At 37.7% G+C, this 25,112-nt stretch overlaps 1 protein-coding gene across 5 annotated transcripts in view; it reads left to right on the forward strand.

The window, feature by feature from the left end:
• LOC110451499 (high affinity cAMP-specific and IBMX-insensitive 3',5'-cyclic phosphodiesterase 8B-like) overlaps positions 1 to 25,112 on the forward strand; it is a 144,659-nt gene that overhangs the window by 112,963 nt on the left and 6,584 nt on the right. For all 5 annotated transcript variants that reach the window (XM_021499547.1, XM_021499548.1, XM_021499546.1 and 2 more), the window contains exons 4-19: positions 2,692 to 2,751; positions 3,870 to 3,927; positions 5,204 to 5,371; positions 7,272 to 7,412; positions 8,153 to 8,241; positions 10,736 to 10,827; positions 11,966 to 12,045; positions 13,000 to 13,173; positions 13,808 to 13,874; positions 15,424 to 15,559; positions 16,497 to 16,695; positions 17,278 to 17,408; positions 19,512 to 19,598; positions 20,075 to 20,213; positions 21,341 to 21,514; positions 24,678 to 24,807. In XM_021499547.1, coding sequence (XP_021355222.1) covers positions 2,692 to 2,751; positions 3,870 to 3,927; positions 5,204 to 5,371; positions 7,272 to 7,412; positions 8,153 to 8,241; positions 10,736 to 10,827; positions 11,966 to 12,045; positions 13,000 to 13,173; positions 13,808 to 13,874; positions 15,424 to 15,559; positions 16,497 to 16,695; positions 17,278 to 17,408; positions 19,512 to 19,598; positions 20,075 to 20,213; positions 21,341 to 21,514; positions 24,678 to 24,807 — 1,925 coding nt within the window. The remainder of the gene's footprint in view (positions 1 to 2,691; positions 2,752 to 3,869; positions 3,928 to 5,203; positions 5,372 to 7,271; positions 7,413 to 8,152; positions 8,242 to 10,735; positions 10,828 to 11,965; positions 12,046 to 12,999; positions 13,174 to 13,807; positions 13,875 to 15,423; positions 15,560 to 16,496; positions 16,696 to 17,277; positions 17,409 to 19,511; positions 19,599 to 20,074; positions 20,214 to 21,340; positions 21,515 to 24,677; positions 24,808 to 25,112) is intronic.

The following is a 25,112-nucleotide window of genomic DNA, read 5'->3' on the forward strand; positions in this document are numbered from 1 at the left end:
GGAACAAGTCTCTTGTATTTGAGCTGAAAAGATTGATAAATCTTGTTGATTCAAGTAGAACTTAGCGGCTTAGAAAGGCTGCGATTCGAATGGCTCCAGGACACGTTGCATTAAAACCTTTATTGAGCATGAACCATCAAGAACGTGAAGGCCTTTTGGAGGGTTACTGAGCCTGTGCTATTCTTTAATTGGTATCAGGATACACAATTTCAAGGATTAACAAGTAGTGATTTTTTTTGTATATTTAAAAGTCAGATTGACTCCAAACATGGGTTGTTTGATTGAAATTTGAAATGATCAGTTCATGATTCTGGTCAAAAGCCAGTACTGTTATTTTTCATTGCGATCATCTGTTCTTCTTTGTTACAATTTAATTAACTCATTCACCCCTGAAATTTTATAATGAACCATTCCAACCTTTGAATTGGAAGAGTTCAATGAGTTAAGGCTGTGAACTTGTGAGAGCGTTAAGATCCCTTAGGATTTCAGTTAGAATTTAGCTTTTTCATCAAACCACAAAAGATAGTTCTCTGACCAGCTACTATCATTGTTGACCTGCACAAAGAAGGAGAAATTCTTTCATATCAACATTGGGGCGGTCTGACATACGTGTGATTTGGAAAGATAGATATTCTGGTGATGGCAGTAGAGCGACTGGAGAGAACATTGATGAGGCCCCCTAACAAAAATATCAAATCTGATTGAGTTTTCTATTGTCAATCAATATGTGGCACTCAGATAACTTTGGCGCATTGTTAGAGCACGGTGAATGTCAGAGTGTGACCCAGATAAAGGTCAGCGACAGCCAGTGAAGGTCAAAAGCTTGTCATGAATGGAATTTCATGTATATGAATTTTCTGCTCGACATAATTGTTCGTGATGAAGTTTCTTGAGACCAATACGGCTGGCGTCCATTCATACAGTAGATTTAAGCCTGCGGTGACTGACCTTGCAGACGTTCGACCATTCATTATACTTTCTTGAATATGGTTCTGCATATTTTATAGGGTAGAAGTTATAGGTCATCGCCGCTGAACACACGTACGCGAAGTCTAATTCCTTACTGATTCACAGAATGATGGAGGAATAAATCTGGCACATTTCCAGTACAAAAAGGTCGAAGAATGCAAATACTCTATCAATAAATAGCTACACAGAAAATGTTACGGAATGATTATTTTTTAGTGGATTTGCTAAAAAAATCAGATTAGAGGGATCTGTTAATTACATGAATTTCAAGTTTAATAGCCATGATATCAAAAATCAAATGTTACCACTAAAATTTTGGAACCCTGCAAAAGCACATCTACCTTAGAGTACCCAGTTACCATCTTACAATCATCCAGGGCTCCACCAGATATGTGCTGACCCACAGATTAAAATGTAACAATTAGGTTATGGTCACTAGACTCTACATTAGTGGAGAAAACACAGACAGTTTAGGTTTCAACCACTGAAACCTCTTACTAGGGAGATCTACCTCAATTCTCATTTCCAATGAGGAAGAAAGTGCATGAAATGCGATTGAACCTGCTTTGCTCAATTTATCTTTCACTTTTTATGGATCAAAATAACCCAAAAAGCATTCATTTGATTCAGACACATCTGTTATGATCATTACACACACACCCTGCAGTAACTAGGAGATCATTGGGAGTTTTGAGGGAAATTGGTAAATTTTGGTCGAAATGAGGGAGATTGACAGCTATGCACAGAGGTCCAACGTGTTGCTATGGAGACAGCAGACCCCAGTCTTTCCTGTGCCTCCAGTAAAGGAATATAATGTAAATCTTTTGATTCTGCAGGGGCTTAAAAAGCAGACTTTTATCATGGTCGTCTCGTAAGTGATAACGTTGGAGATACGGTTATCCAGATGATGTCAAGGGGCAGAAAAGAAGATTTAACCCTACACAATAACGTTCATCAATAAAAACACTACCTGTTTATCAAGTTTAATTGTTCTTTAACTACAAAGAGTTGGAGGATATATAGCATTTCGCTGATATATATCTCTCCATAAACACATGTATGTTACGTTCCCTTTCATTACTCCAGCGACCATATTTCAGAAATGATTTTCATGAAACTTTAAAATTATGTTCGCCTAGGAGGTACATTGGACAAATTTGAATGTGGTTATCATCAATCAAAGGAAAACGTCACTGATACTAAAAATAGAATTTTACCATCTCACTCCTTATCATCAATCAGCAGCAGTATTTCATGAGAGCTGGTTTTCATAAAACTTCACCGTAATTGTGTCCCTTGAATGCAGTCATCGGGGAAGGTCAAGGCTGCTGTTACTTATTATTAAAATCACTGTCACACTTACTGTCGTTACTCTAGAGGCCATATTTCTTGACACGTCACTGTTATGCTTGTTTTGATAAATGTCATTGATCGAAGGTCAAGGTCACTGATGCTTAACTCACTCACCCCTGAGGACACATGATTAAACTATTCCAATTCAAAGGTTGGAATTGTTCATTGTGAAATTTCAGGGGTGAATGAGTTAAAATACAATTTACACAAAAAAGCTTGTGACTTTTTTCTTGAGAGACGACAATACATGTTGCTGTCTGTACTTCTATTCGGTAATCGCCAGAAAGGAAATTCATGAAATGAATGAAATTAATTATTTAATTCTGTGCAATATATTGATGTGTTTTAACTGTTTTGTTTTTATTTCAGGTCCATGAGGGCAACAAAGGCCAGCCAGCATACAGTCATTGTAGCTGTAATGAAACGATTGTAAGTTCTCCCATCATACACATTGTAAAACCCAACCCATTATTAGGGAAAGTAAGAATATGTCATGGCATAGCATCCGTCGTCTGGCATCCGTTCGTCTGTCCAGCATCTGTCATCAAGGGGTAATTGAGGTAATCCTATCTTTTGCCATCCGTTGTCTGGAAACTTTGTCTTTAAATGGTTCCCAATAACTACAGAGAAAATTTCAACCAATTTGATTGGAAGCATTTTCAGTTGATGGGGATTTAGTTCTTGTTGTGTATTGTACATTTGGAGATTCTTTGGAAGAACCGGTTGGCTGCCAGGTAGCTATCGTGGATTTTGAAAGTTCAAGTTTGTTATTGCTATTTCCCAAGAAGCACTGCACTGGTAGGATCCTTCTCATGTAAGTTTCTCATGACCCCTCAATGAATTAAGCATGCTTATTTTGAGACTCGAGATGGCTGCAATGCAACTTTTTTCTATTTTGAACGAGTTTGTCGTAGGAGTGACCCTGATCCACAAAGATCAAAGGGATCATATCGGTAAGAATCTTCAGACAGAGCCTTTTGAATAACTGAGGAGAACAATTTGGTGTTGAAATGTTGGAATAAAGAGCTATCAAAGATTCAAATGAATGACCTTGACCAGTGTTCTAAGTCACACTGTTCAAAATAGTGAAAAATTTAAGGAATTTCTTTTGATTAACCAAGAACGCTAGGGTCATGATATTTGGTCTGCAGTATGCTGGAATGAATTAAGGTCTTTCAAGTTGGTTCTTTCACATGATTTTGACCCACTTTCAATAAATAAGCTGGCACCATAGGGGTCAAAGTTTAAAAAAAATAAACAACTTAAATTTTCAAGAGTTCTTTTGTAAAGACTTAGTTTTTGGGTACACCATTCATAAGAAAGCACTATGTGTGCATTTGGGAGCAGTGCAGCAGCTTCTATTTCATCTTTGACCTCGGCCTTAAGCCTAATGGAAGACGGGTTTCAAGGCCATTGATCTGTACATCATGGTCAAAAGGTTTGTCATGTGACAAATTAAAAATGGGTCACTGCAGCCTCTTTTCTGCACTGTTTCCTATACAGACTTGTTTCAGGTATCATGGCCATGTTAACGTTGTCTCTTGCAGATCCACAGATAAAGACGAACCGTCCGTTCTACCTCTTATTAAGGCAGGGTTTAATAAAGTAAGTCAGTTTATATTAAACTTACATATTCTGAATCTTATGACAATATCTTGTCTTAATTACTTTAAATTATTTTATCAAATACTGCACTGGGTAAATTTTGCAATCAGAGATGAGTTTCTGCTGTTTTCAGTAATTAAAAAACCTCACTTTGAGTGACCTGTTGTGTGTGTGATTATTCATTTACATCCTCCATTAAATATCAAACTTAATTGTCAGGAATGGTAAGTAGGGAAAAGGAATCCAAAAGAGTTCAAATGATGGAGGACTTTACAGTATCATGTTATTTGTATTTACAGTGAGTTACAGAGAATTACAACTTGAGCAATTTTATGATGTAATTTGTAATGACGGAGAGATGTTTTAAAAGAATCGCAACTTGAACAATAAGATGATGCAATTTGTAATTACAGAGTTGTAGAGAATTACAACTTGAGCAATTATGTTATGTAATTTGTAATTACAGAGAGTTGTAGAGAACCACCACTTGAGGAATTAAATGATGTAATTTGTAATTACATTGAGTTGTAGAGAATCAGTTTGAGTAATTACATGATGTAATTTGTAATTACATAAAGTTGTAGAGAATCAGAACTCGAGTAATTAAATGATGTAATTTGTAATTACATTGAGTTGTAGAGAATCAGAACTCGAGTAATTACATCATTTAATTACTCGAGTTCTGGTTCTCTACAACTCTCTGTAATTACAAATTACATCATGTAATTACATTGAGTTGTAGAGAATCAGTTTGAGTAATTACATGATGTAATTTGTAATTACAGAGAGTTGTAGAGAATCAGAACTCGAGTAATTAAATGATGTTATTTGTAATTACATTGAGTTGTAGAGAATCAGAACTCGAGTAATTAAATGATGTAATTTGTAATTGCAGAGAGTTGTAGAGAATCAGAACTCGGGGAATTAAATGATGTAGTTTGTAATTTCATTGAGTTTTAGAGAATCAGTTTGAGAAATTACATGATGTAATTTGCAATTACAGAGAGTTGTAGAGAATCAGAACTCGGGGAATTAAATGATGTAGTTTTTAATTACATTGAGTTGTAGTGAATCAGAACTCGAGTAATTAAATGATGAAGTTTGTAATTAATTTGAGTTGTAGAGAATCAGACCTCGAGTAATTAAATGATGAAGTTTGTAATTAATTTGAGTTGTAGAGAATCAGAACTCGGGGAATTAAATGATGTAGTTTGTAATTTCATTGAGTTTTAGAGAATCAGTTTGAGTAATTACATGATGTCATTTGTAATTACAGAGAGTTGTAGAGAATCAGAACTTGAGTGCCTGTATCAATGAATTGCTGTGTCTGGAGTACGGCGAGGTACGGACACAGCTACAGTTAAGTGCCGCCAATGCTCTCTTCTGTGCTCTTGACAATGTCTCAGACGCTGTGGAGATAGCAAGCGATGACCACGAAATTCAGGTAACTATGGCAACTAAATACGTCTTTTTTGTATAGTTATCAGAAAGTCCAGACTAACCTATTTTTTTTAAAACTTTTAAGTTGTTACAGAGTAACGCGGTCATCAGTCAAAAAAGGATTAAAAAAAAAATCAAAAAAACTTTTCGGAACAGATTTGGAAGACAAAACGTGTTAAATATGTAAATGGTATTACGAGAAATGTAAGTGCATGGTTTGATGCTCCAGAAACTCCTAGCTTTGGAAATGTTTTAAGTAACGAGTCAGAATAGAGATGTCTGTTGTCTGTCTTCATATTCTACAGTAAAAAGAATTACTTTTAAAACATGGAATCTTGTTCTATGCATAAAGGGGGAAAGCTGTGAACAATTCTCCATTCAGGCCATTAATATTTGAAACTATTTCAACAGAGATAAAAAAAAAATGAAAATTGAAGCAATTTTGTTAAGGTGTCAAAGAGTTTTTCCTTAGCAATCATCAAGCACATCTTTGGCACTTCCTTCTAAAATGTATTTACCAGTACTTAAACAGATTTTCTTTTAAATTCCAAAGGAGCGTGGGCTACACATGTTGTCCGCACTCCATTGGAGTTCATTTTGACGCTTTTATCGGGGAATGTATACAACCAGTACCCACAGAGGCAATCCTCTGAATTGTACCAGATTTTCAACTTAAAAAGGAGTCATTATGTCTCAGACCCCATGAGACTGACTCTCTTTTGATATTAAGTTTGTTAAAAAATTAATTTATAGGTTCCAAGAGAAAAGTAAGCGGAATTTCATGAATTGGTACAAATTTCAAATGGTAAGCATAGCAATCATAAATAAAAACACAAATGAAATATTTCATAACAAGTATTGGGAAGTTTTCAAAATAACAAAATCAGCAATTTTGAAATCAAATTAGTTTTGAACTTTAATCAATTTGGATTTAGGGAAAATATAATACCAAAATCATACATTGTCCTAAGGCTTGAAATATGTAAAAGTTTGACAGATGTAATGATCTTCCTAAGGGAAGTTTAAATTTAAATGTAATTTGAATTTGAAAGATTTGAAAGTTTGAAAATTATGTAAATATCTTTCCAATCTGAAATTCAAATGTTAATTCAAGAATATTCAAATCCTCATACTATATTTGAAATTTAAAAATTTAATATTTAAATACTCAATCAAATTTTATGCAATATATTAAGTGAAATCATCAGAATTTAAATTTTAAAAAAGTTTTGTATTTAGCTCAGTTTATTGAAAAATTTAAGGTGTGGATCAATGAAAATTTTACCATAGAAACATCATGGGTTGGTCAGGAGCTTGATTTCCTTGTTATTTCACTTCCATTCACCAAAATTGCTGTTGTTATATATCTTATGAAGCCTGTGCTTCATGTTCTGTATTCATTTGCCCAACATTTTGTCTCGCTGCCACGAAGTAGTGGAAGTGAGACTTAAAGGTGTTGCTATTCCGGTGACAGCGGCGGTGTCAACATTAAGTTTTTGCGTTTAAGTTTACCTTACTGAACTTCAGTCTCTCTGCGCATAAGGCCTCCCTCTTTTTTTCAACCCAATCCGTCTTTCGCTGTTAAGTAAGTTTCTCTGAAACTTTAAGTGCTAGACCAACCAAACTTGGACCATAGATGCATCGATATCTTAGGTAGAACATCTCAACCCATGTATCAAATGCTGGATGTCTACATTGAATTTATTTAACTGATATGTGCATTCATGGTCAAAGCGGGGCACACTGGCAAGACACATCAATCGGAATGGCTTGTTTCTTGGGTATTACATAGCATTTTGATTTACATGTACCTACATTCAACGAATTGACTATCGTCCTATATATCTTGCTCCTTCAATCTCGGGCTGCAGTATTCTTGTTTTCAAATTGCCTTGTTTTTCCAGTACGTGAATCACGCGTGGGAGAGGCTCATGGGATACGGGAGTGAGGAAGTGATGGAAAAAGACTGTATGGAAGTAACGAAAAATGACCACAACAAACCAGATCTCCAGGACGCTATAAATACCCAACTCAAAAAGGGAAAGGTAATACACCAAACATACTTCTACCGTGTTCATTTCATATGAAATATGGCATAACTTGATCTATTAATTCATCTGATACTTTGATTAATTTTGTTCAATGCAATTTTCAAATAAAGAAAAGTATCATTGCTTTTTCTATAACAAATATTTTTCATTTCAAGGTATTGACAAATATTTGCATTTTGCATCAAATTAATTGTTTCAGAGAAAGGAGAGGTCAACCCCTTCGTGCAATTAACATTTAGTCTCTATGCTAGCTGGCTAAGGTTTTCATTTTTTGTGTGCATACAAGGCGATTTTGTTATATTTGGACTTTAGATCTTCATCACCTGATTAAAGGACTAATAGGACTTCCTTGCCGACCTGTTATTGTAGAAGGTTCTGTTACAGAGTTCTGCCTCATTCACACAAATGGCAGAGGAGTCAATGTTACATTTCTCATGTAGCAATTATGTATTTGATAAAAAAAGAGAATTGGGGAAATATGTCTTTTTATTTCTTTAATTGAAAAAAGTAAAATGATCATGGACAAATTCAAAGATTCAGATTTATATATACACTTTCATTTGCATAAGTTTTAGCAGAGGAGAGCTGATCTCACACCTGCTGACACTGTTGACTAGTAACGTCATATTTGCCAACTCTCCTTTTGTGGAGGGACACTCCTGATTTTGGACCCTTACATTGTTTATTAACTTAACCAGTAAACAATGTTCTGTTATGTGTTTTTTATTCCACAGTATTGGGAAGGAACTTACTACACACGGAGAAAAAATGGAGAGATATTACCTTCTCACTGTCATTTTAGTCCTGTATTAGGCCCCACAGGGTAAGTTTGTCCCCACAGGGTAAGTTAGTCCCCACAGGGTAAGTTAGTCCCCACAGGGTTAGATTGTCCCCACAGGGTAAGTTAGTCCCCACAGGGTTAGATTGTCCCCACAGGGTTAGATTGTCCCAACATGGTAAGTTTGTCCCAACAGGGTTAGTTTGTCCCCACAGGGTTAGATTGTCCCCACATGGTAAGTTTGTCCCCACAGGTTATGTTTGTCCTAACAGTGTAAGTTTGTCCCCACAGGGTTAGATTGTCCCCACATGGTAAGTTTGTCCCCACAGGTTATGTTTGTCCTAACAGTGTAAGTTTGTCCCCACAGGGTTAGATTGTCCCCACATGGTAAGTTTGTCCCAAAAAAGTAAGTTTGTCCCCACAGGGTAAGTTTCTCGAGCTCCCAAAAGGGTTAGTTTCTCCCAACAGTGTTAGTTTGTCCCCCACTGGGTTAGTCTGTCCCCACTGGGTTAGTGTGTCCCCACAGGTTTAGTTTGTCCCGACAGGGTTAGTTTGTCCCACAGTGTTAGTTTGTCCCCCACTGGGTTAGTCTGTCCCTACTGGGTTAGTTTGTCACCACAGGTTTAGTTTGTCCCACCAGGGTTAGTTTGTTCCACATTGTTAGTTTGTCCCCCACTGGGTTAGTCTGTCCCCACTGGGTTAGTGTGTCCCCACAGGTTTAGTTAGTCCCACCAGGGTTAGTTTGTCCCCCACTGGGTTAGTCTGTCCCTCCTGGGGTAGTTTGTCCCCACAGGTTTAGTTTGTCCCCCCAGGGTTAGTTTGTCCCACAGTGTTATTTTGTCCCCCACTGGGTTAGTTTGTCCCTACTGGGGTAGTTTGTCCCCACATGTTTAGTTTGTCCCACCAGGGGTAGTTTGTCCCACAGTGTTAGTTTGTCCCCCACTGGGTAAGTCTGTCCCCACAGGGAATAGTTTGTCCCCACAGGTTTAGTTAGTCTCCACAGGTTTAGTTTGTCCCATCAGGGTTAGTTTGTCCCCACAGGTTAAGTTTGTCCCACCAGGGTTAGTTTGTCCCCCACTGGGTTAGGCTGTCTTCCACTGGGTTAGTCTGTCATCACACGTTTAGTTTGTCCCACCAGGGTTAGTTTGTCCCCACAGGTTTAGTTTGTTCCACCAGGGTTAGTTTGTCCCACAGTGTTAGTTTGTCCCCCACTGGGTAAGTCTGTCCCCACAGGGTTAGTTTGTCCCCACAGGTTTAGTTTGTCCCACCAGGCTTAGTTTGTCCCCACAGGTTTAGTTTGTCCCACCAGGCTTAGTTTGTCCCCACAGGTTTAGTTTGTCCCACCAGGCTTAGTTTGTCCCCACAGGTTTAGTTTGTCCCACCAGGCTTAGTTTGTCCCCACAGGTTTAGTTTGTCCCACCAGGTTTAGTTTGTCCCACAGTGTTAGTTTGTCCCCCACTGGGTTAGTCTGTCCCCCACTGGGTTAGTCTGTCATCACAAGTTTAGTTTGTCCCACCAGGGTTAGTTTGTCCCCCACTGGGTTAGTTTGTCCTTCACTGGGTTAGTTTGTCCCCCACTGGGTCAGTTTGTCCCTCACTGGGTTAGTTTGCCCCCCACTGGGTTAGTTTGTCCCTCACTGGGTTAGTTTGACCCCCACTGGGTCAGTTTGTCCCTCACTGGGTTAGTTTGTCCCCTACTGGGTTAGTTTGTCCCTCACTGGGTTAGTTTGTCCCTCACTGGGTTAGTTTGACCCCCACTGGGTCAGTTTGTCCCTCACTGGGTTAGTTTGCCCCCCACTGGGTTAGTTTGTCCCTCACTGGGTTAGTTTGTCCCCCACTGGGTCAGTTTGTCCCCCACTGGGTTAGTTTGTCCCTCACTGGGTTAGTTTGACCCCCACTGGGTCAGTTTGTCCCTCACTGGGTTAGTTTGCCCCCCACTGGGTTAGTTTGTCCCTCACTGGGTTAGTTTGACCCCCACTGGGTCAGTTTGTCCCTCACTGGGTTAGTTTGTCCCCCACTGGGTCAGTTTGTCCCTCACTGGGTTAGTTTGTCCCTCACTGGGTTAGTTTCTCCCTACAGTGATAAATTGTCCTCACATGGTATGTTTGTCCCCACAGTGTTAGTTTGTCCCAACAGTGTTAGTTTGTCTCCATAGGGTAAGTTTGTCCATGCAGGGTAAGTTTGTCCCCACATGTTTAGTTTGTCTCTACAGGGTAAGTTTGTCAGTACAGTGTTAGTTTGTCCCCACATGGTAAGTTTGTCCCCCACATGGTAAGTTTGGTAAGAGAGTAAATCAGGGGTAAAACAATAATGTATCAAATATACTACTATATAACGGAGATCTGTCAAATTATATTCAATGAAAGTATTAAAGCAAGAAATGTTTTTTTGCCCAGTTTTGGCCAAGTCTAGGTTCACGAGTAGAAGATTTGTGTATATGTTTCGAATCAGTTATTGCAAAATTGTAAATTTTATTTCAACCTGAAATATCTGTGAAATAACTAATCTATTTTTACATCTGCATTATTTTGCCATTCTAGGCAAGTGTCACACATTATATCCGTGAAGACAACTACAACAGATACCTCAGTGATGGAGAGATTTAAGGACACAGACTACAGTGTTGTCAATGGTGGGTATCACACTACAGTGTTGTAAATGGTGGGTATCACACGACGGTGTTGTCAATGGTGGGCATCACACTACAGTGTTGTAAATGGTGGGTATCACACGACGGTGTTGTCAATGGTGGGAATCCCACTACAGTGTTGTTAATGGTGGGTATCACACGACGGTGTTGTCAATGGTGGGAATCCCACTACAGTGTTGTTAATGGTGGGTATCACACGACGGTGTTGTCAATGGTGGGGATCACACTACAGTGGTGTCAATGGTGGGGATCACACAACAGTGTTGGCAATGGTGGGAATCACACTACAGTGTTGACAATGGTGGGTATCACAATACAGTGTTGTCAATGGTTGGTATCACACAACAGTGTTTTCAATGGTTGGTATCACAATACAGTGTTGTCAATGGTTGGTATCACACAACAGAGTTGTCAATGGTGGGTAGCACACAACAGGGTTGTCAATGGTGGGTATCAGACTACAGTGTTGTCAATTGTGAGTATCACACAACAGTGTTGTCAATGGTTGGTATCACACAATAGTGTTGTCAATGGTGGGAATCACGCTACAGTGTTGTCAATGGGGGGTATCACACTACAGTATTGTCAATGGTGGGACTCACACTACAGTGTTGTAAATGGTGGGTATCACACGACGGTGTTGTCAATGGTGGGCATCACACAACAGTGTTGGCAATGGTGGGAATCACACTACAGTGGTGTCAATGGTGGGGATCACACAACAGTGTTGTCAATGGTTGGTATCACACAACAGTGTTGTCAATGGTGGGTATCACACTACAGTGTTGTCAATGGTGGGAATCACACTACAGTGTTGTCAATGGTGGGTATCACACAACAGTGTTGTCAATGGTGGGTATTCTAAGATACTAAAGAAAACCAATTAATGGGCATTAATTCTGAGGTCATGGTCGCATTTCATAGCTAAGTCATTCTGACCAAGAGAGAATGTGTCACATTTCATAGCTGCATGATATCAATGTGACTTACAGAAAATGCGACACAGTTTATAACTACGTATATGCCATTGCAAATGTGACATCGTTTTTTCGATAAGAAAACAAGCCTACATGAAATTATATTTAGTATATAGATATAAATTGTAATTAATTTTCTCCAGGTGGCGTGTATGGCTTCCCTCGGCGACGAGAATCTATAACCAAAATACATTCAATGACAATAGAAGCACCAATAACCAAGGTAGGTGTTGATTGGTCCATCGAGACAGCAGTTAATAACTAGCTATACTATCCATAGCTACATACACATCATTTCTGTCTAGCAGTAAGACAAGGTGGTCATCCTGTCCCAACACAGATGATTAGGTGCTCAAGCTTTACAGGATACAGTATTTGTTGGCTATTGTGCTGCAGTAAATATGGGTGGGCTTTTTACCAGACATGGGTATTGTCGAATCAGTAGAGTATATAATACTTAGCTTCCTGTTGTGAATAATGGGTTCACTACATCGTCTCCAGTCCATATCACACTTCCACAACATTAATATTCTCAAATTTGATTTGTATTGTTAAAAACAGTTTTCCTTAGTTTTTATAAACAATATTTTTCTGGTTGCAATTGCATTTTCTTATTTTAGCATTTTCCAGTTTCACTTAATATTATTTTGACATTTGAGGATGCAATATTAATAATAATAATAATATTAATATACAACATTTATATAACGCCGTATATAATTTGTAATATTACTCTAAGGCGCTTTACAACATATAGATAATAGTATTAGTTATAATTGTGAAATCAAAACAAAGGCTTACAATCACTTTTATACATTAAGCAAGCAGATAATCATTATTAATAAATATTACATGCTGTAAGGAAAACAAGGTCACAAGGTTCAAATTGTAAATTATGCAAGCAACTTCTTCTGAAGAACTAAATGCTTAAATTAAAGTCATGATATTTGTCCATTAGCTTACTGACATGTAAAGCATGGAAGTCGGACAAAAAACCGTTATTTATATCATGTAAACATCTTTAGCCTCTTGATTTATTCGATAATTGTAGAATATTTTCCTTTTGTACATTGCATTTTGACATGTGATAGATAATTAGTTACCTTTCATCTTGATAAAATTACCTGTATAAGCTGTCAGGAACACTGAAATGATTTTAACCTGATTTCTTGCGCAGGTAATTAACATAATAAATGCAGCTCAAGAGAACAGCCCTATTACAGTTGTGCAGGCCCTAGACCGTGTACTCGAGATCCTACGTACAAGTGAGCTCTACTCGCCGTTTCTAGCACAGCAACTCCGCGCCGATGAAGACCCAATGACCACAGACCTAGTGGGTGGGATAATGTCGGTAAGTAAATGGATCGCGTGATTCCCTCTCGAGATCTTGGGCAAGATCTTTTCTTTTTGCACAGTTACAGGACGCACGGTAGCTATATAGTCTAGTGGTAGGACGCCGGGCTCGTGACCAAAGGGTTGCGGGTCCAAGTCACACCACAGCACTGTGTTGTATCTTTGAGCTAGTTACTTCACTCTGCTTGTTCCAGTCTACTCAGCTGTAAATGAGTATGTGGTTGGGCAGCGCTAGAATTGGTGAATGCTAGCTGTTAGCGCTGAAATGGCAGCTCCGGCTGTATGCTCCCAAGGGAGTTAAGAAAGGTATCCGCTGGTTGCAAAGGCCCTATAACCACGGATAATAATTTGTGAACCGTTTTGAGACAACCTACGAACTAGATTGTGATAAAGTGGTATATAAGAAACTTGAGTTATTATTATTATTATTATTATACAATAAAAGTGGAAGTTTTTCCAGTATTGAGATGTTTGCATTGTTCGGGTCAAGTCAATTAATTTAGGGCAAAATGTTAACACACAAACATTCATTTTATATATTTATAGACTGTATTATATATAAATAAATAAATAACATAGGTTCCAGAACTATTACTAATGCAGAAATGGTTTTCATGTGTTTCCATTTTCAGCAATCCATGAAACGACAACTGATGGCTAGCACCCAAGATGTCAACAGTAACTCTAGCAGTAAAGCAAGTAAGTTAGGTCAGAGGTAGACAGTAACTCTAGCAGTAAAGTAAGTAAGTTAGGTCAGAGTGAAGACAGTAACTCTAGCAGTAAAGTAAGTAAGTTAGGTCAGAGTGAAGACAGTAACTCTAGCAGTAAAGCAAGTAAGTTAGGTCAGAGTGAAGACAGTAACTCTAGCAGTAAAGCAAGTAAGTTAGGTCAGAGTGAAGACAGTAACTCTAGCAGTAAAGCAAGTAAGTTAGGTCAGAGTGAAGACAGTAACTCTAGCAGTAAAGCAAGTAAGTTAGGTCAGAGTGAAGACAGTAACTCTAGCAGTAAAGCAAGTAAGTTAGGTCAGAGTGAAGACAGTAACTCTAGCAGTAAAGCAAGTAAGTTAGGTCAGAGTGAAGACAGTAACTCTAGCAGTAAAGTAAGTAAGTTAGGTCAGAGTGAAGACAGTAACTCTAGCAGTAAAGTAAGTAAGTTAGGTCAGAGTGAAGACAGTAACTCTAGCAGTAAAGCAAGTAAGTTAGGTCAGAGTGAAGACAGTAACTCTAGCAGTAAAGCAAGTAAGTTAGGTCAGAGTGAAGACAGTAACTCTAGCAGTAAAGCAAGTAAGTTAGGTCAGAGTGAAGACAGTAACTCTAGCAGTAAAGCAAGTAAGTTAGGTCAGAGTGAAGACAGTAACTCTAGCAGTAAAGCAAGTAAGTTAGGTCAGAGTGAAGACAGTAACTCTAGCAGTAAAGCAAGTAAGTTAGGTCAGAGTGAAGACAGTAACTCTAGCAGTAAAGTAAGTAAGTTAGGTCAGAGTGAAGACAGTAACTCTAGCAGTAAAGTAAGTAAGTTAGGTCAGAGTGAAGACAGTAACTCTAGCAGTAAAGCAAGTAAGTTAGGTCAGAGTGAAGACAGTAACTCTAGCAGTAAAGCAAGTAAGTTAGGTCAGAGTGAAGACAGTAACTCTAGCAGTAAAGTAAGTTAATTAGGTCAGAGTGAAGACAGTAACTCTAGCAGTAAAGCAACTAAGTTAGGTCAGAGTGAAGACAGTAACTCTAGCAGTAAAGTAAGTAAGTTAGGTCAGAGTGAAGACAGTAACTCTAGCAGTAAAGTAAGTAAGTTAGGTCATAGTGAAGACCAGTAACTCTAGCAGTAAAGTAAGTAAGTTAGGTCAGAGTGAAGACAGTAACTCTAGCAGTAAAGCAAGTAAGTTAGGTCAGAGAGAAGACAGTAACTCTAGCAGTAAAGGAAGTAAGTTAGGTCATAGTGAAGACAGTAACTCTAGCAGTAAATCAACTAAGTTAGGTCAGAGTGAAGACAGTAACTCTAGCAGTAAAGCAAGTAATTATAAGTTAGGTCAGAGTGAAGACAGTAACTCTAGCAGTAAAGCAAGTAAGTTAGGTCAGAGTGAAGACCAGTTATCTCCTTTATTCAGATTTATTGAATGTTTTTCCATTAGGATCCATAAAATGTTAAAATTATTTCTTTGTCACTGGCAAGATCACCCTCTGTATAAACAATTTCACCATTATGATCAATTGGAGACGAAAAAAAATGTAAAAATTATTTCTTTGTCACTTGCAAGGTCACCCTCTGTACACACACATTCCAACCCATCCGACGACTCTGGCCCAGGTACCAGACCATATAAAGGTGATCCTCCAATCAGAGCCGTCCTGGGACTTTGACATCATCAGTCTCGAAAAAGCCACAAAACACAGGTATCTACAGTATTATACTGACTTTGACATCATCAGTCTAGAAAAAGCCACAAAACACAGGTATCTACAGTATTATACTGACTTTGACATCATCAGTCTAGAGAAGGCCACAAAACACAGATATCTACTGTATTATACAGACTTTGACATCATCAGTCTAGAAAAGGCCACAAAACACAGGTATCTACAGTATTATACTGACTTTGACATCATCAGTCTAGAGAAGGCCACAAAACACAGGTATCTACAGTATTATACTGACTTTGACATCATCAGTCTAGAGAAGGCCACAAAACACAGGTATCTACAGTATTATACTGACTTTGACATCATCAGTCTAGAAAAGGCCACAAAACAAAGGTTTCTACAGTCAAATAGTTGTGACAAGCTAAATTCATCAAGAGAATAACCAGAATACTGTATATATGCTAAACTACAGCTATATGTTTACACATGTAAACAATAATGAGGTCGTTATTTGTTCAATGTGTCCACAAGAGGTCTAATTTATTGACTTTACTAGTCTAGCTTCACCAGATGAGCTAAAGAGAAATTCTTCATAGCTGAGTCGGTAGGATGCAGCTAATATTGCTTAATACACTAGGTTATAGAAGTGAAAATGAAATGAGCTATACAGGCCCCCTTGGCCTCTTGTTTCTCAGATTCCTTTGCAGTATGTTAATGAATACTGAATAAAAATCTTAACATTATTTATTTTTTAAACCAAATCAATTTTAATTAGGATCGGAGAAGTAAGAATTTTCTGATTTTGTTGTGAAGAGAAATAGTTTGCTTGCTTTATTTTTCGAGATCTTTCATAATCGGAAAATTTCTTTCCTGTATGGGTTTAAAACATTTTAGAGTACTGGAGGTAATTCAAAACAATTGGAATCAGAACTGAGCATTAAGATTTGTTTTATCCATTTCTTTTTTTCAGACCTCTTGTGTATTTAGGTTTAAAGACATTGATGCGTTTTGGAGTTTGTGAATATTTTCATGTAAATGAAAGGTGTCTAACGAACTGGTTAACAGTGATAGAGACAAACTACCATAGTTCAAATTCTTACCATAACTCAACGCACGCCGCCGACGTCCTCCACGCCACTGCCTATTTTCTGGAGCAGGACCGAAATAAGGTAAGGTCATTTATATCTTGGAAGTTAAATAGTAGTAACACAAGAATAGGATCCAAACTTTAAGTTGATGTGGAATTTAACACAGTAAAACAAAGTAAGGAGACACCGAAACAAAAGGAAACACAACATGGATCCCCCACAAAAAGAAATAATCATTAGTAACCACAGATTCGCTGAAGAAATGTTAATTTTGTGATACTTAGCTTTGAGTAAAAGGTTTAGCTAAATATATACTTTCAAAAATCACATCCTTAAATGACCTTAGCTGTTAATAGGACGTCAAACGAAATAAGACCAGAATAGACCTTCAAATATTGAGAGTCATCCCAGTATATTCTAAAAATAAAACTTGCTAAAACTTAAGGAAACTCAGAGTAACGGTAAATTTGTGCGATACTGTGTTGGTGGATTTAGAGTGACATTATTTAACCCTTTCACTCCTAGATAACTTTAGGAGACTCTACCATATATTTGTCTGGGTGAGTCCATTATGGTCTACAGTAGTTGTGAAAGGGTTAAGTACTCCAGATATGTTTGACTCCTTACAGTAGAAATCTGAGTGAATACATGTCTTCTTTACAGGCCGTGCTGGATCAGAGCGACATCATCTGCAGTTTAATATCCGCCATCATCCACGACGTTGACCATCCAGGACGTACCAACGCCTTTCTCATCAATGAAGGCAACCAGCTGGCCATTCTCTACAATGACCAGTATGTATAACAGAGTATCAGGTCTGACTATCCTCTACAATGAACAGTATGCATAACAGAGTATCAGGTCTGACTATACTCTACAATGACCAGTATGTAAAACAGAGTAACAGGTCTGACTATCCTCTACAATTACCAGTATGTATAACAGAGTATCAGTTCTGACCATTCTCTACAATGACCAGTATATATAATAGAGTATCAGGTCTGACTATTCCCTACAATGACCAGTATGTATAATAGAGGATCAGGGCTGACCATCCTCTACAATGACCAGTATGTAAAACAGAGTATCAGGTCTGACCATACTCTACTATAACCAGTATGTATAACAGAGAATCAGGTCTGACCATTCTCTACAATGCCCAGTATGTATAACAGAGTATCAGGTCTGACCATTCTCTACAATGCCCAGTATGTATAACAGAGTATCAGGTCTAACTATTCTCTACAATGACCAGTATGTACAACAGAGTATCAGGTCTGACCATTCTCTACAATGCCCAGTATGTATAACAGAGTATCTGATCTCACTATTCTCTACAATGACCAGTATGTAAAACAGAGTATCAGGTCTGACTATTCCCTACAATGACCAGTATGTATAACAGAGTATCAGGTCTGACCATACTCTACAATAACCAGTATGTATAACAGAGTAACAGGTCTGACTATCCTCTACAATGACCAGTATGTATAACAGAGTATCAGGTCTGACTATCCTCTACAATGACCAGTATGTATAACAGAGTATCAGGTCTGACTATTCTCTACAATGACCAGTATGTATAACAGAGTATCAGGTCTGACTATTCTCTACAATGACCAGTATGTATAACAGAGTATCAGGTCTGACTATTCTCTACAATGACCAGTATGTATAACAGAGTATCAGGTCTGACTATTCTCTACAATGACCAGTATGTATAACAGAGTATCAGGTCTGACTATTCTCTACAATGACCAGTATGTATAACAGAGTATCAGGTCTGACTATTCTCTACAATGACCAGTATGTATAACAGAGTATCAGGTCTGACTATTCTCTACAATGACCAGTATGTATAACAGAGTATCAGGTCTGACTATTCTCTACAATGACCAGTATGTATAACAGAGTATCAGGTCTGACTATTCTCTACAATGACCAGTATGTATAACAGAGTATCAGGTCTGACTATTCTCTACAATGACCAGTATGTATAACAGAGTATCAGGTCTGACCATTCTCTACAATGACCAGTATGTATAACAGAGTATCCGGTCTGACTATATTCTCTACAATGACCAGTATGTGTAACAGAGTATCTGGTCTGACTATCCTCTACAATGACCAGTATGTATAACAGAGTATCCGGTCTGACTATTCTCTACAATGACCAGTATGTATAATAGAGTATCAGGTCTGACTATTCTCTACAATGACCATTATATATAATAGAGTATCAGGTCTGACTATTCTCTACAATGACCAGTATGTATAATAGAGTATCAGGTCTGACCATCCTCTACAATGACCAGTATGTATAATAGAGTATCAGGTCTGACTATTCTCTGACTAGGGGAACCAATATCACAATCTGGCCACACTGACCAGTATTGATACTTGTAATGTGGGACTGGACTGGAACTCAATTGCTGGCTACCAGGAGTCTGGCTCAATTGCAATTGGTAGAGCGTCTGTCTAGAGTTCAGAGGATGCCCCATTTGAATTTGTGTCTGGCTGTGCTTTTTCTCCCATTATAAAATTGGTGATCTTGTTAGAAATGTAGCGGAACAGGATTGAATCGATCCCCGTCGTCCAGGTGGCTCAATTGGTAAAGCATCTGTCTAGAGTTCGGAGGGTCCAGGGTTCTAATCTCTTATTACACATGTATTAAACAGCCTATGATCTATAAAATATGCAACATTTAAGTATTTTGGACAGCTTTATAATTAGTTGCCAGACAGTATGTGTTTCTGTTCAATATTTTAATGTGTTTTCAGTTTGATGATTTTAGTACAGTTGCTCTTGTCATATCTAATAGGAACTATTTTTTTTTCTATCAAGTATCACTACACAGGAACTAAACCTTTACTCATGTTTGAATTTGGCTGTTACAGGGCAGTACTGGAAAGTCATCACTCTGCTTTGGCCTTCCAGCTCTCGTGGAAAAATGATTCGGCCAACATTTTCAAAGGCTTGGACAAGTAAGTTTATTTGTAAAATTACGGTTATTATTAGTTTGGCTTAATGGAGCACCATGGGCCGAAGGAAATATGCATTGTAAAAATAAAGGGCGTGGCTCCCCTGGGGTAGAGGGGCAGTACTCAAAACTGGCATTAGGGCATTAATCTGTAAGACAACTCTTAATGTCTAGATCAAAGGGAGAAACTTGTATTGTTCCAAATCATTAGGTCAATAAAAATCTAAGAAGGCCACCATAATCTCTTGTTTTCTGAAACTTCAGTTCAAGTTCAGGTAACAAAACCAACAAAAACCAGATGAGTGATACAGGCCTTATTCGCCTCTTGTAATTAATGATATAAAGGAACGATATATTGTTAAATGAATATGTGAACTAAATCAACAAATAATGAATTAGCCAGAAAATGTGATCTATTGTATATACCTCTTAGTGAAAATTTGAGATACGTTAATTTACATTGTGACGTTGTTACCGTAGTGACGAGTACCGCTCAACAAGACAGAACATCATCGACATGGTCCTAGCCACAGAGATGCGACATCACTTCGAACATCTCAACAAATTTGTCAACAGTGTCAACAAAGCAACGCTCAAGTACGAGGACACCTCATCAATGGTAGGTCATAGGTCAAGTGGATACCTCATCAATGGTAAGTCATATGTCAAGTGGATACCTCATCAATGGTAGGTCATAGGTCAAGTGGATACCTCATCAACGGTAGGTCATGGGTCAAGAGGCTGACTCATTATTGATAGGTCATAGGTCAAGTGGATACCTCATCATTTATTGGTCATAGGTCAAGTGGATAACTAATTATTTGTAGGTCAAAGGTCAGGTGGATACCTTGTCAGTTGTAGCTAGGTCATAAGGTCAAGTGGACACCTCATTAATGGTAGGTTAAAGAAGTGGATAACTTAATATTGGTAGGTCATAGGTCATGAGCATGATGACTTTTCAACTTTGCTAGATCACATGTCACATGGACACCTTATCAGTGGTCGGTCAGAGGTCACAACGATCAGGGATACCTAATGCCAAAGGTCACAGATATCAAAGAAACCTCGTGTCAAAGGTCACAAAGATTAAAGATACCTTGTGTCAAAGGTCACAAAGATTAAAGATACCTTGTTTCAAAGGTCACAAAGAATAAAAATACCTTGTGTCAAAGGTCACAAAGACTTTCATCAGTGATAGCTAGCTCCTTGGTTGAAAAGCATGAGGCTTGAATTTTCAGTTTGATATAGTTGTAATAAAGGACCTTGACATATGTATGTCTCAGCCTTAAGCTAAGATTATGATGGTATCACCTGGATTAATGAACAACTCGAGATATACACTATTATTATAAATCTGTAGTCAGAAGTTTGGAACAACACCGATTGACTTCTCAACCAATCGTTATCAACTGGCTTCATATAATTGTCACCTTAGGCAGTAGTGTGCTTGTATTTATTTTGGACTTCCACTGTTTTTTTATAAGAGTTAAGCCCCTTTCTGATTTCTTTTTCCATCATAATTTTTTTCCAAAGTACTGCTACTATATTAGTCTCTTGTTGACCGATATTTACAAAACTTTGTATGCATGATCAATACCGTAGTAGTTGCTTGTCATTTATTTTTTTATATTCATAAATTTTGTCAACTATCCTTAAATGAAAACCATTGTTATGTTTTTTCTTCAGAGGGGACAGGGGATATTTAGCGTGCCTGCGGTTTACAATTCTACTTGTACTTATTTTCAGAGTGGCAATGGTTCTCCAGACAGTACGATGGTCCTCCATCAGCTGTCCACCCCAGAGAACCGTCTGCTCATTAAACGCATGCTCATCAAGTGTGCTGATGTAGCCAACCCTTGTCGACCTCTTGATCTCTGTGTGGAGTGGGGCAAGCGCATCGCAGAGGAGTACTTCAATCAGGTCTGTATTCTTAGTCCGTCTGTCTGTCTGCCTGACTGCTTACAAACCTTGTGACCACAATTCACAACTAGTGCCACAGTTAACGTTTCAGGCAAAGATCTCTTATGTGAGACGAGGATACACTTTTTGATCTTTTTGGAAGATTTTTTGACTGGATTCTTTCCCCTCATATAAGTTCTTGAACTCACTGTTCTAACTATTGAAAAAGAGAAAAAAATCTAAGGCGATGAAGTTTGTTCCTTCATATCGAAAAATGGGAATTTTGTGTGAAATTCATGTCAACATGGGTCCTTTCTCCTAACATGTTTTAATGTAACGCAATGCTTTTAAAAAGTTAACGGGCAAAGGGAAGCAACCCCTTTCACCAGTTATTACATAAAATAAAGAGCCTGCAGGCTATTATAGCAAAAAATGCTTCAGATTTCAACAAATCAAAGAAATGATTTAACTTCCCAGAGTAATAGTAAAGTAGCGATATATTTTATTCAGGAACATTAAAGGAAAAAAAATACATTTCATTATGCATACCTTTCATACCCTACCACTCTGTATAAAAAGTACTTTCCTTCCAAAATTCTTCTATTTCAATGTTTAAAATGGAGAAGAAAAAAAGTAAGATGTTAAGACTTGAAGATGATTAATTAACATTGCCTCATCTATTCTTATCTTGGCTGTTTCATATATATTTATATACATATTTATCAATTATTAACTTGAGTTGTGGTTATATGGACCAGAGGAAGTGATATTGACCAAGACAAAGTTAAGGTCAATATGAATTTTTCAGGTCCATATATTTACATTTGCGCTGCAAACCACTTTATGAACATTACCAGCAGAAATGCATTTCATTTGAGTATGAAAGCAAAAACTCTTGTGACGTAACATGTGGTTTACTTATGATGTCATGGATTAACCTTGTTCAATGAGAGTCTTGTCGCTTCGCTTCAGTTAATATGGAGAATGCCCCTACTTCAAACACTCAAATGACTACGGTTAATTATTGGCACCAATTTGATTAAAATAGGGCTGTTTCGTCAATGTCGTTTAAAGGACGATACATAAACAAACGCAGTAAATATATAAATAAATAAACTTGTTCTATAGTAAAAATTTAGATATATGGATTGAACGGTGTTTTTTAGAGTCGAGGTTTCGAGACTCTTTTAGTGTTGGATAATTCTCAAAATGGAGGAGGGAGGGGGGAACTACCTTTTCAGCATTACGTTGCTGAAATGTTTAACTTTAATCCATAAATAGACAACAACACAGGTAATAAATCTGTTGGACATTTTTCATACTTTCCATTAGAACCTGTTTTCTGGATGGAAAATGTGTTTCCGATTTTTAATAAAATAATGATTTTTCGGGGAGCCATCACTACTTTTTGTTTTATGAGACAGCTGAAAACCTAGATCCTTGCTACCACAAATATTGTGTGTTTCTACTTGACGTACACATCAAATCGATAGTTTTTGGTTCGCTTTACCTTAACTTGTTTATTTGATGCACATCGTGATAAAAAAAGTAATGCAATCACACTTTATTAAGACATAGTCGCATCGCGTAATGATACGCACAGACAGTCCACTTGTAGCTAAGAATAGAATTCCTTTACTTTCTTTTTCGATATCGCCTTGACTTAGAACAGAATATGGTTGGGCCTCTATAGCTTGCAGAAAGAAGCGTTATTATTCCCGTATGATAGATAACATATTTAACAGGCGCCATAAATTTCCGAAACTAACGCCCAGCTCTTATAATTATCAACCATCGCCGGGATGTGCACATTTTCCCCGAGCTGTTTTCCCCGTGCCGTTGACTGAGCATCATTATGGCGACAAAGGCAGGCACAGTTATGAGCTAATTTTATGATTTTCAGAATTGTTGTTTTTTATTCAGATAATAATTTGCTTAAATCAGTAGTTTTAAACAGGTGTTGACACAGACATTTATCAGGTGTTTCAGCAGTAGCCTACTGTAGAAGTGTTGACAATGATTTGCTTGAAATCAGGAGTTCTAACAGGTGTTGATCAAGTGTTGACACTGACAATTAACAGGTGTTGATCAAGTGTTGACACTGACAATTAACAGGTGTTGATCAAGTGTTGACACTGACAATTAACAGGCGTTGATCAAGTGTTGACACTGACAATTAACAGGCGTTGATCAAGTGTTGACACTGACAAGTAACAGGCGTTTATCAAGTGTTGACACTGACAATTAACAGGCGTTGATCAAGTGTTGACACTGACAATTAACAGGTGTTGATCGAGACTCTCAGTCCTTTCAGGACTTTGATTAAAATTTTCATGCCGTTATGAAAATTTAAAAATGCCGTTCAATCCCTATATAACAGCATATACGGTGTAATAAAACTCCTTAATTTTTATATTAAGAAAATCGGTCAGAGAAATGTACTGCGTTTGTCAGATACCCTTCATTGCGTGTGTAATTGAAGGAACGTCACAAAGGGAATATTGCCCGCTGTTTCTAAAATAGTAACACGGAGTCAATCACATAGGATCAACAACCTACATGTGGTTATGACAAAACCAATCAGGAGTTAGAAAACAATGACCTCATCTGATATTTAGTTATCAAGGTTTTTAGAAGGAGGGTAGTTTTGTATAAAAGTGTTGGAGAAGGTTGTACATTTCTCGACCTTGTCGCGGTCAATATCACTTTCTCAGGTCCATATAACCACACATTCACCTAAATATAAGTCCTTAAATGTTATATAAGATTCTACATGTTTTTAATCATTAAACCTGATAAAATGTATGAAATGTCAGTTGGCATTGTGATGTTACAGCTAACATCAGGTCCCGTATTCATGAAAGCGTTCTCATGCTGAAGCATGGATTTTGTGCTCAAGCCTAATTTCTCGTTTCGGCTTTAAATGAATAATAAAATCTAATTATGTCAATGATTTGGAAATATTTTGAAGAGACTTAAAGCCAAAAACTGTTTTCAATGTTAACGTTTGACTTTTTGATCGTTTGACATGATCTAAGCAAGTTCCAAAAAAGTTTGAGCACAGAATCTATGATTGAGCAGAAAAACGGTTTCATGAATACGGGCCCTGAACTTACATCAGAGAGGTTGGAGTAAAACTGTGCGTCATCTACTATGTGTACATGTTGGTGTTGGTATGTTACAGACGGAGGAGGAGAAGACTCGGGGATTACCAGTGGTGATGCCGGTGTTTGACAGAAAGACTTGCAGTATACCCAAATCCCAGATTAGCTTTATCGATGTTTTCATCAACGACATGTTCGACGCATGGGATTGTACGTACTACAAGAATTCTAAAAACTGAGAGTAACACAAAATTACAATTTACACAAATTACAGTCAGATATATATATTTACTGTAAAATGATTATGTATGTGTTGGAATTGTTTTTGGGAAAGCATTACCAGGATTATAGGAAATGTTTCTTGTATCTCCTTCAACAATTTCTTCTCAAGAACCATAAAGTCTAGGAAGTTCTTGTATTAAAACGATGGCAAAAGCTTCATTGACCTCATATATATACATATGCTCAGAAACGAACATTTTCCTAAAATAGCAGAAAAGAAAAGAAAATAAAGT

This window comes from Mizuhopecten yessoensis, unplaced genomic scaffold (genome assembly GCF_002113885.1).
Source record: "Mizuhopecten yessoensis strain PY_sf001 unplaced genomic scaffold, ASM211388v2 scaffold6111, whole genome shotgun sequence".
NCBI lineage: Eukaryota > Metazoa > Mollusca > Bivalvia > Pectinida > Pectinidae > Mizuhopecten > Mizuhopecten yessoensis.